Source organism: Protomyctophum parallelum (genome assembly GCF_964188405.1).
Source record: "Protomyctophum parallelum genome assembly, chromosome: 1".
Classification (NCBI taxonomy): domain Eukaryota; kingdom Metazoa; phylum Chordata; class Actinopteri; order Myctophiformes; family Myctophidae; genus Protomyctophum; species Protomyctophum parallelum.
This window is the reverse complement of record NC_139697.1, coordinates 29635182-29647111: the sequence shown is the minus strand read 5'-3', so window position 1 is coordinate 29647111 and position 11930 is coordinate 29635182. Positions and strand designations below refer to the sequence as shown.

At 42.0% G+C, this 11930-nt stretch overlaps 2 protein-coding genes and 1 long non-coding RNA gene across 3 annotated transcripts in view; all 3 read left to right on the top strand.

Moving 5' to 3' along the window:
- Positions 1–1657: 1657 nt before the first annotated feature.
- On the top strand, positions 1658–2825 carry s100a11 (S100 calcium binding protein A11). Its single transcript, XM_083783923.1, has 3 exons — positions 1658–1807; positions 2043–2200; positions 2669–2825. Exons 2-3 carry the CDS (start codon positions 2072–2074, stop codon positions 2801–2803), a joined length of 264 nt encoding a protein of 87 aa, XP_083640049.1. The 5' UTR covers positions 1658–1807; positions 2043–2071; the 3' UTR covers positions 2804–2825.
- Positions 2826–4220: 1395 nt separating this feature from the next.
- Positions 4221–9918, top strand: LOC310868821 (uncharacterized protein). Its single transcript, XM_083779291.1, has 3 exons — positions 4221–4525; positions 7933–8063; positions 8556–9918. Exons 2-3 carry the CDS (start codon positions 7944–7946, stop codon positions 9030–9032), a joined length of 597 nt encoding a protein of 198 aa, XP_083635417.1. The 5' UTR covers positions 4221–4525; positions 7933–7943; the 3' UTR covers positions 9033–9918.
- Positions 9919–11865: 1947 nt separating this feature from the next.
- Positions 11866–11930, top strand: part of LOC310868813 — a 2024-nt gene continuing 1959 nt past the window's right edge. Inside the window, exon 1 of the long non-coding RNA XR_014570101.1 lies at positions 11866–11930. This exon is cut by the window's right edge and continues 971 nt beyond it. This is a non-coding gene — a long non-coding RNA (uncharacterized lncRNA).

Genomic DNA, 11930 nt, shown 5'->3' with positions numbered 1-11930 from the left:
TGGACTTAAGCCATTAAAAGGTATATTAAGTACATTTCAACATTTGTCCATGTTTCCATGGACACATTTGCCCATCTGGGCTGCCACTCATGCAGTGGGGCAGGATAATGACATTTTGGTCTATATGAATGGACCAAACTGTCCCATTCAATTAACTTGTATCAAAGTTTGGATATTTTAGGTGGTGGTTGTATCGGTATTCCAATGCCCAGATTGGTATGCAGGCTTACAGTACTGTTTGAGGTAAAAAAGGTACAAAATGACTGGCATCCATTGTCATAGCTGTGATACTAGACTGAGGTATTTAAGTTGTGATGAAACAGCATGAGTATTCGCTTACTCATACACAGGTACACACAATGGCATTTCCTGGCAAGTGACACAACCAGTGGGGCAAGGTCATCCCAGGCTGGATATGTCGACAAGTCCTCAGTAATGCTTGACACAGATAACTGTACTTGTGTGTGCTGAAAGAGACATACTTTACTTATTACTACATTCTTCAGAGGAGTCATCAATGACGGGTGCACACGACAGCATTTTCTGCTTACATCTCTGGTGACATATTTATTTGTCCAGGTGTGTATCTTTTTAACAAGACAGGCCTGGCCAACAAAAGTAGCAGAAAATTCAGTTACAATGTAAAAAAATATACTGGGTCAATAATGTTGGTTGTGGATTTCAGACGTCATGTGGCTGGACTAGGACAGTCTTATGACGTATCTATGTCATACAGTATGTCATACTATGACTTCAAGGTTTCAGCTTATTTGATTGCCATCCACTTCCTTAAACTAGACAGCTGGCTCTGAAAGAGTCTTAACTGATGACATCATCTGCCCATTTGGGCAAATCCCTAACCACAAGAGAGTAAAAGTTTAAATATTTCAAAGTATAGAATATGTGAGCAAAAATGTGTGGGATTCTGTTTGCCTGGTTCCAGCCCATATACCCCCCCACTCCACTGAGTGAACTTCAGGAAGGTTCAGTCTGGGATTCTGTTAGAGTAATAGACTGTGCATAAGAAATTTGGAGCTGTTCGGTCCAGCTGCGAGATTAGCTCTGGAAAGACAGACAGACAGCAGACGAACAGACCCTCTTATATAGACGGAGTAGCCTCTTTCAGACCCATGCTGTAAAAATGTTATCCATCATAGACAATATTTGCAAAAAGTGAATGAATGAGAGCAAGTGATGGCACATTTTGTCAACAACTTCCAAAAGATTGTTTCTTTTTTCCAAACAACACAACTGATCTTGACATGTTGAGGATAACCATTGATAAAAGGTGACACCAATGATACTTTCTAAATATAATGAGAACAAGAAATATAATGAAACGGATCTTCTAATAAGCACGTGACTTGATTTGAAAGGTGTTGAGTATAAGCTAATATGTGCTTATTCAAGCTTGATTCAGCAGCTTGATTAGAATGACCTGACAAAAGATGCTACAGTATGCCTATCTGTAAATCGCTTGCGCTGCAAACAAAGTAAGCTGACATGGTTCTGTCCTGTCATCAATACGGTGTGTGTGTGTGTGTGTGTGTGTGCGCGTGCGTGCGTGCGCGCGCACTCGCACACATAACATAAGCACTCATTTTTATTATATCATTTCTTCTCTGTAATGGAAATCAGGCTGAGATAAGGTCACTGCTGGATGGGGGAGAAGAGGGTGTGTTATGTGGATTTTCCGCTGATGTCTGCATCAGTGACAACAGATGAAGGGAATAAATTGAGAGATTTATTTCAGAGAGAACGTTCTTGTTACCTACATGATCTACAGCAACACACCTCAACTCTACAGGTGAGATCCTTGCTGCTACCTCCCAGCCTGGAATGGGAGCTAGAACTACAAACTGGTTTTGATTCTGATTCTAGTCTTCCAGCTTACTTCTTTAGACAAGGTTTTATGCAGTATTGACTACTTCTTTGTACCGTTTTGTAGTTGCATGCTTTGTCCTTGTCATGTCATCTTTGTTGTTAATTGGACTGAAGAAAACACCCAGCCATGTTGTCATTGTGTGTTGTTTTTCTTCCAGTATCTACATTACACTCCACCTGTAGCATAATGGAAGCTGCCATTAACGTCTTCGTCTCTCAATTCAAGACATACGCTGGTAAAGATGGGTCCTCAGACACGCTGAGCAAAGACGAGTTCCACAGTCTGGTGATTTCTCAACTTCCAAACTTTGTCAAGGTAGGACTCTAAACATGTCCACACCCACTTGTGCAGTCCATAACTATCTGTTTCTCTTCATTGTGGGTTGAGGGTTATCTTGATTGCCCTCTGACATATGTGCATAACATGCATGTAAACATGTAACAAGTATGCATATGAAATTTTGTATATGTCTGGAGCTGTTCAAGGTATGATAATAGCACGATTTAGACAAGAAATTCCTGGGGGGGATACTTGTACATTTACAATACTGTGAGGCACTTATACATGTTGCATTTTGCAATGATGTAATCAATTAATTTATTCAGAGTTAGTTAACCTATTTCCCTGTGGAATGATGACCAGCAGGTATTTAACTTATATTTAGTACTATAATAGACCATTAGATGGCAGGACAGTCATTTGAAGGATCCTTCCTACTATATGTGTGAAATCCAGGTGAAACCAGAGTAGCCTTGAATACTTTCTACTGTTTCTACTCTGCAGAATGCCAGTGATCCAGCAGCTATCGACCAACTCATGGGCTCATTGGATGAGAACAACGATGGGGAGCTGACTTTCTTGGAGTTCTGGCAGCTGATTGGGAAATTAGCTGGCAAGCATGGTGGCTTCAACCAATAAAACTTCTGCCTATTCCTTGTCATTGAATTGTGTTTTTTGACAAAATGTGCAACACAATCAAAATGAATTGAGCTGCTATTTTATTATTTAATCTCCATGACAGCCCTACACGTCTAAGGCTTCATTAAGCATTTGCTGAACACAGAGGACAAGGAATTAAAGGATTCATTCTTGAACTTTCCAACACTTGAACCTTTGTCTTTTATGGTTCACTGGCAAAGTGTATCGCTGCCTTGATTTAGTGGCACAATTGGTCTGTAATTCTATAGGACCTGCTTCACCCGCAACTACACCATCCAGCCTGCTGTTGTTCCACAGGCTTCAATGCCAATACAAAGATGCCTGTCCAAGCATAAAGTTGCTGTGAAACAATACAACTTTATGGCTTTGCTGTCTATAATGTGAGGCCTGAATATTGTCTAATGGGGATATAAAGAACCATTCATAAAATCCACCTCAGTGTGCTTGGAAGGGCTTAATGATTTTGCAAGGATGGGTACTTGAGTACTACTTAATTACAATGTGTGTTTTTTTGTGTTGTTGCATAAATGTCTTGGTACTACTACAGTCACTTGTGCCCGATTTCAAAAGTCTAGACAGAGTTATTTGTCTGGGCTTGCTCACCAGCTGTTCAGTTCGAGCCTAACTTTCTTCTTGTGAGCAGCAGACATCTCTAAACGAGTTTGAAAATACAGTTCTGATTCTACCCCTGCAGGCAAGAAAATGTGGACTTTGTATCCAAATTAAACACAGTAAGGTGCCACAGTGGGTGTGACCACAGACAAATGAGTCAGCAAACAAACAACAAATAGTGGCACTAACTGACACAGCGTGGTATCCACCTATAATAGGTCACATTAGGACAGAAAGCAAGGACTTATTTTTTATCAAATGGAGTCATTTGAAAGCCTTGCATGTGAAGTGTTAATAATGGCAGGGTTATGTGCCACTTTTGCAGGATCGTGGTATTTTCACCACATTGCCTGATGAGGCTAACATAAAAAACATTAAATGTGTTGTGACGTTTATGGCCTACTGTACTGTAGATATTGGCTATAGGGTACATGGCAAGGCCACATAGAAGCAAAATAGGTGTCCACTTTACACACTACAGCCCAGCCCAGTAGCAGAAGCATTACTTGCTAAAGTTGCCATTGCCATCAGAAATAAAGTTATATCTTGTAATCATGTAGTGCCCCCCCCCCCCCCCCCCAATACACACACGTACACACACAAAGGGGGAATTGTACATTTAAATTTTAAACGTTTTCCCCGCATACAGCCAGTTCTGAACGCTCCTTCTCTGCCAGATAGTCTTCCAAGCCACAACTCCCACAAGCGTGGATAATTGGTGTGAAAACTTTTCAGATCGTACAGTAAGTGACGTAAACCAAAACTTGTACAACTGGTGCCACTGCCAAAGATAACGGCAAGAGAGATATGTGTCAAAAGTTGTGATAGCGTTTCCCCCTGCTCGTCCCTAAAAGTTATAGCTCTCCTCTTCCCTTCTCCTTCACACTCTTCCAGGTACACGCCCTTTGACTTGTCAGGGGGAAAAGTTTTAAGAAGAAAAAAAACTAAATCACGGAAGAGATTCTGCAGTCCTACTAGTTTGGCAACTTCTCACTGCTCTCAAAGCAGCGTAGAAAGGCGGAGAAGATACAGAAGAACCGCAGATTTGGGCACATTTGTACACATCTCTTGTCCTTTAGGCGTTATATGGTGAGTCATCTGCGTCTTTATACTTTATAATGCGTTTTTGCTCCGTTTTAACTATCGTAAGCTCGTCCTTTATGCCACGTTTCGATATACTCTTGCATGAGCCATCTCTCCTGAAAGCAGCTCCGGACAAGCAGCGGGACGGTTCAGTGACGGCATCGAGGACTTAAGTTTTAATCCTTATGTTTGCTGTTTCATTAAAGCCTAGGCTGTATGACAAACTGTCAATCAATAAGCATTATTTCATATACTTAAATGAACATTAGTAGATCAGGTATTCAAGTTGTTGACGTATACAGGCGACAATGTAGTAGCTGTATGTACAGTAGTCTACCAAAAATTAAGAAAATTAAGACTTTGATCTCAGCATAATGGCCTGTTCCATTATAGCCATATAGGCACCAGTCCCATGCGTAAAGGCGCAACTTTGCGCAGAACCACAACTTTGCGTATAATAGCCTATAGGCTATGCATTCCATAATCAGGACCACCCGATTGAAAACTTGCTATAGGCCTATAATTAGGGTTTTTTTCGCCGGCCCCTGTCTTTTATGTAAAAATTAATCGTAAGAGAAAGGGCTGCTGTTATATAAAATATGTCAAGTTTATAGGCCTACTTAGCTGGCTTGCCTTATCGATGACAAAACCTGGCAGGCTGGCACGCAACTGTTGATAGAATTTTGAACATCATGTGTGAAGTTGTGAACATCACCTCGTTTGTGTTTCTAAGGTGAAGATTAAAGACGGCCGATGTAAGTCTGCTCTATGCAGTTTATAGCCACAGCCTAACTTGTTCCTCTGTTAATATTTCATGGCACACAGCGGTAGTATTGTCATTACCCTGCGCACGTACCGTATCATATTCGCCCATTTGGAAACGTAACACTCAATCTCCTTTGGGCGCTGGAGGGAAACGGGAGACCTCTGATTGTATTTAATTATTTGCGCGGTTGTTTTTGGCCTTTTAACACAAATACCGAGAATTAGTTGGTCCTTGTCGCTTGTCGGAACTCTGAGAGGGACAAACGAGGCTTCTGACGTGGGAGAATGGAAGTGGAAACCTGAATTCATTAGTTAAAATTAGTATACCGGTAGCTCGTGGACTAACGGGGTTTCAGTTTTATGAATTATTTACACGATACAAATATGAGAATGGAATTTCGGACGGGGCCAAACTAACGCTGGAGAGAGGCACGTTGGTCTTTGTGTCCAAGCTTCATCAGGACTTATTTAAGTTAGAGGGTGTGTCAGGGGTGCGCCTTGCTGAAAGAAATCCACAAAAATCCCTGAAGTTTTGAGAACAGTGAACTAACAGTGCAACTAAAATGCAAACATTTATTTTATTGTAGACTACATTGTAGACTATTCATTTATTTGCACTGTAATTTTACCCAATTGCTTGTCTATAATAACATTAGCTTCTGCTGATATTCTTACACACACTATAAATACTAGGCCTACAATGCGCTCATAAACATGCTCATTCAGAAAAGTGCATGTGGGTCAGACTCAGAACAGAATCACAGTTAAAGAGATTTTGGCTGCATGGTTGTGGTTTACAGTCAGTAAATCTAAAATGTGTCAGGTGTTCATTGAAACTGTAGCTTCACTTGTAGCTTTGGCGTCTGTAGTGTCGTCCTGCCTGCTGATGGCATAATTAGCTAACTGGCATGGATCCTAATTGGCCGTTGTTGCATAGCATACATACCGGTATGCAAGAGAGTCAGGTGGTGTTAAGTGTGTGTGACCAGGTCACCAGGCTGTTACTAAAGGCTATAATTTGTTACTCTACTATTACTCAGATTTCCTCAATGAACAGGCACTACCACAATGGTTTTAATTAAAACAGTGAATGAATGAATAAAACAACACAGACTGAGAGGCAGTCCTGCAGTTGCAGCCTGTGCACATTATTGATTCATCTTTTTTTTTATTTGTTTGTTTTTTTTGCGGCTTACGCCTTTTATTGATTTTTGAAGGGACAGACAGTAGGCTGACAGGAAACGGGAGAGAGATGGGGGGATGACATGCAGTAAAGGCCGTGTCGGGTCCGGGAGTCGAACCCGCGGCACACTGCGACTGGATTACCAGTCCGGTGCCCAGACTGTTACGCTACGGCCTGGGCCTTGATTCATCTTTTTAACACCTCTACAGCCCTACAGCCATTCATGTGATTCTGACATACAGTATATCCTGTTTAAAAGCGAAATTTTGTGTGTTTGTTTTCCTAGTGGAATACGGTGCTGTTTGTTTTGTCACATTTAAATACTGTAGTTGATAGACGGGAATGGCTGCCTTATAAACCCCTCACTGCTTTGGGGCAAACTAGCTTGAGTTTCGCCTGTAAATTCCTGTCTAAGTGATGTTCACAGACAGCAATGAATGGCATTCCTGCATGGATGTGTCACCCACTGGCATGTGTTGTATTTTGTGCACTATATAGGTGCACTATAAGATATCTGATGGATAAATCTCATGTAGCTAATGAGAACCATAGCTCATTCAGTTAGTCAGGCCCACAGACATACTTGCACATTTTGTTATTATCACACACACACACACACACACACACACACACACACACACACACACACACACACACACACACACACACACACACTTTGTACTGGATAGAAAAAAGAACTACAGTAGGAGAAGAACAGACAATAGAAGTAGAGTTTCAATGAAAGAGAATCAAGAGGGGTTTATTTCTCACTCACTCATACAGGTAAAGGCAGCGAAATGTGAGGTTGGTACACTGGTACAGTGACAGTTCATACGAGAAAGAGCGAGAGACAGCCGTACAGAAAGAGAGAGAGAGGGATACAGAAAGAAGACGAGACAGGTGGTAGGTAATCCCCTGGGTAATGTGAAGCCCAGCTCTCCATAGTGGCTTCAGTAGATCAGATATCCTATCAAAGATCAGTACATCCATTGTGCATCACAGCTTGTCTCTCAATCAGACCACTTCTCACTCTCGCCGTCAGTCTCACGTCACCGACGGACATCTGCCCGCCCGTCCCTTAGCCGGACTCAACACCTGAAACGACCTTGATCGCGGCCCGGAGGACATCCTCTGTTTCTTTTTCCACTCAGTACTTCCCGTCAGGGTTTATACATTTCTACTGTAAGTGAGATTGCTCTGTGGGTCCCCCTTTTTTCCAGTTCAGGACGAACTATTTTGTTCAGTCTGAATTGCTGTGGTTTCTTCTGTAAGTGACTCATTAAAGGTCATATATTGGGTCCAACCCCCCCCCATGTTCTCTGTCTTTCTCAGTACTTTCTTGACCTCTGTCTACTTTATCTCTCTGTCTCAGTCTCACTCTCTCTCTCAACCCCCATGCACACACATTCACTATGTTATTACTTGTCTCAACCTCCTTTGTCTACATTTCTCCCCTGTCACACAGTGAGAGGCATCATGGAGGCAGCCATTCAGACAGTGGTTAAGGTGTTCCTCAAGTCCACCAAGGGAAAAGAAAGTCTGGGAGGGAAGGACTTCCAGAGCCTCGTCAAGACTCAGCTCGGCAGCATTTTGACGGTTAGGAAAGCATGGCGCTCCCTCTTAACTTGATACTACCATCTCAGTGATCTCACAGTCATGTATCTTAACCTTTGAGTGTCAAAGTCCAAAGATCATTGACCTATGCAATGGGTGCCGTCTGTGACCTGTTGGCTGTGTCCAATAGGGGAATGGGATCTGATATGATAGAATGACAGAGCGATTGCTGTTACGAAGCCAAGCAACTGATCATGGATCACTTACTAATCTGTCAATCTGTCTGGTGATTTCACCAGTGAGAGAATCCCAGATAGGATTACAGTCATCATCATCCACCTGCATCCACCATGCAAAATAGCCTGCCTGAGGCCGGTAGTAGTAGCATTATTAGATCATTAGTAGAAGTAGTACTAGCATCATTATCATCATCATTCTGTCTCGTCTTTGACTCATGGTGTGTGTGTGTGTGTGTGTGTGTGTGTGTGTGTGTGTGTGTGTGTGCGCGCGTGCGCGTGGTGTTTGTGCACTCAGGATACAGACAGCTCAGAGGCAGTAAAGGAGATGCGTCAAGGACTGGATGCCAACCAAGATGGCAAGGTTAGCTTCGAGGAGTACATGAAGCTTATCGGTTACCTGGCAAACTCACTCAGTCAGCAGCAAATGCTGTCCCAGGCCGAGCCGGCCCAGAGTGCCGAGGTGGCGCCAGCGGCAGAGAGCGCCCCTGCCCCGGAGAAAGAGGAGGAGGCATCTCCACCAGCAGCAGAGGAGCAAACGCAACCTGAAGTAGCAAAGGAGGAGGAGGAGGAGAAGCCAGTAGAAGCAGCAGTGGCAGCCTCAGAAGAGGAGGTGAAAGAGGATGAGAAGGTGGAGGAAGCGCCAAAGGCAGAGGAGGTGGCAAAGGCAGAAGAAGCACCAAAAGCGGAGGAGGCACCAAAGGTGGAGGAGGTTGAGGAGACCCCGGCCGAAACTACAGAAGAGGGAGAGAAGAAGACAGAGGCAGAGTCATAGGGGACAATTCAGTCATTAATACACCCACACACACACCTACACCACTACATTACGTACTGTAACATACAGTGCCAAATTAAGTCGCTAAACCACTAATAAGACGTAAAATATGTTCCAGAAATGCACAATTTGGAAACAACATACACTAATCGTCAAACACTACAAATCCAGCTCCAAAGATCTATCTGAATATTTGTTATGTGACACTTATGTATGTACATGACACTAAAATCCTTACAGTGCTTACCACTATGTTGACATGTAAGTACATGCCACTTTAAAGCACACTTACCTCATTACAATGATATACTATGACAGCACATAGCAGATAGCACATGTGCCTGTGAAATAGAGTTATGTAAGCCATTAGTCCGTCCAGTGTATTGACATCTGAATTTGTCAATGTACTGTCAGTAACAGCCAACTTACCCAGCACTCCCAGCACTGCTAATTTGGCTTCACTCTTCTCCATGGGTCTTTCCCTATCTGGAACACAGAGGGCTTTTCCACAGTTCCACCACACTGCTGGACTTTCCACTGTACAGTTCAAATTTCTCTGCATCAGTCTTAAAATAGAGGTTTGCTTGGTGTAACTTATACCTTATTTATACTTGTTTGCGCATCATGCCATGCATGGCAATCTACATGCTTGTCTGCTTTGCAACGTGTTGTGAACTTGTAGATCAGCTATTTTCAACACAGACATGCCATCACGCAAGTGACGCAACTATAAGTATAACTCAGGCGTTATGCATCCAGCTGACAATGAATGCATTGAAATCTGCCACTATTCATCTCTCACTATTTCTGCCTTTCCATTTGACCCTGATTTTCTGTATGGAGCTGCTGACTTAGCGTTGCCAATAAACAAAGCGTCTTATTTGTGCATTGTTACTTCAGCTCCATTTAGAAGTCCATATTTCCCGCTTCTACCAATTATATCCTATATCTTAAGTAGTTCTATGGTGGGTTCACAGCAGCCTTTAGATGCCCTTCAGTCAGCAATGTATTAGCAGGTGGAAGATCAGGTGTGGACTGTTGTCCCCCAGGCTAAATAATTAAGGCCCCAGGCTGGAATCCACACCAGGCGACCCTTATGGTCAGCTGGCTATTCAAAGTAGCCCCACAGCAGTAGGATGGTTACAAAGGATGGCCCCTCAAGCTAAGGAAGTTCTCCATGCATGCTAATGACTAGGTTCAAGAACCCATGAAAATCATAACATCAGTCATTAGATGGAAGCTTTTATCCAGTGCATCTCACAGTGCCATAAATATGTACCTAACCCAGGTTTTTAATATGGGGTACAGCTTATATTGAACCCTAACCCATGCCAGTGGGTTTAGCTAATGCCTCGCTCTGTCCATTGAGCTAGGTCCTATATTTGAGGATTTGAAACCCATGTTTGGTTCACACTGAAATATCAATGCAGAACGAATGTTTTGGTGTCTCTTTTAGAGAGAAAATAAAACATTTTCTCAATTGTTTTCCTTTGGTTCTGGAACCTGTTGGTCAGTGTTACATGTTTGATTTTGGTCGACTCATGACCACTGGCTCTGTTGGGAGAGCCTATTTGCCCTGAAACTGGATCTCTTGAGCCAATGGCTAATCCACTGGCTTATGCAATAAATAGGCAACACACCCTAGGACACAAACAATTACATGAAAGTAATCCTGGGGCTCTGCACAAACTGGCCTTTACAGCCGAGGGGCAACTCATTTTGTCTCATAAGCAAAAGACTGAATACTGAGCCATGACAATAATGGTAGTATGAATTTATCAACAGCATACTATTGGGTACTGTACTTGCAATGTCATCAGACAGTCAGTACCATTGTATTACATTACATAGTGGTCATTCTTCAAGACTAAGATGTTTTTAGCTTTGTATTAACATTTTATATTTAACATTTAATATGTATATTTTCATGAATTAGACCACTATGGGGAGAGTACTTGAAGTCTCGAGCAAAGGTAGTTATTTGTCACATTATATGCAAACAATTTGTTAATTTGAGGTTAATGATAAATTGGTAATGGTAATGGTAAATTGTCTGCTCGTCAATAATGCAACAATGGGGAGAAGAAAAAAGGCTCACGTTGCATGCAGGCTTCTGCTGCACAGTGCTAAAGCACATTTTGGGCATACGACCAAAAACATGCACCTGTATGTATTGTGACAGCACCTGGCACTTCTAACTCTCCAGCGGCAAATGGGCAGGGACAAAAAAAACTATTCTAGTGGGACGTTAGGTCACCATGTCTCACTGCGGGACACTCCCATTGTAAATACTTATTCATACGGCAATTCCACAAGGCTTGTCACTATACAGTATTCTCTTTGTGTACTGCATTTCCTGCATGATTTATTGTAGTCAACCATCCAATAGAATCTTGTGGATTCTTAGAATCATTTAGGGTATATGATTAACCCATTTTTTTTTTTTTTTTTTATACAGCAGAATACTACTTCTTACTAAGGTACGCCGGCTACGCCCTGTGATAAAATACTACACTCGCTTGCACCCTCTACAGCCAGCCTCCCGCTCAAATGTAGGCCTCTGGCATTTTGTTTACATTGACTCATGTTTAGTTTCTATCTTCGCAACCCAGTAGCTCAGCATTGATAGATATTACACTGATGCAACCAAGGTTATAATAGTTTTTTATAGTTTAGTTTGAGTTCGTTTTGACATTTCTTTTTCTAATTCAGTTAGTTTTAGTTACACTGATGCAACCAAGGTTATAATAGTTTTGGTTTTTTCATTATAGTTTAGTTTTAGTTAGTTTTGACATTTCTTTTTCTAATTTTTAGTGCGGGTTTGCTAGTTTTTATTTCGTTTTTATTTTGGTGAAAATGCTTAATTTTTTAGTTATAGTTTAGTTTGAGTTTTTCTCT

Excerpts from the sequence above, each read along its gene's own strand:
- s100a11 (XM_083783923.1), top strand. The coding sequence starts at position 2,072 with ATGGAAGCTGCCATTAACGTCTTCGTCTCTCAATTCAAGACATACGCT. Across the intron at positions 2,201-2,668 it reads AACTTCCAAACTTTGTCAAG|AATGCCAGTGATCCAGCAGC; the intron begins GTAGGACTCTAA and ends TCTACTCTGCAG.
- LOC310868821 (XM_083779291.1), top strand. The coding sequence starts at position 7,944 with ATGGAGGCAGCCATTCAGACAGTGGTTAAGGTGTTCCTCAAGTCCACC. Across the intron at positions 8,064-8,555 it reads AGCTCGGCAGCATTTTGACG|GATACAGACAGCTCAGAGGC; the intron begins GTTAGGAAAGCA and ends TTGTGCACTCAG.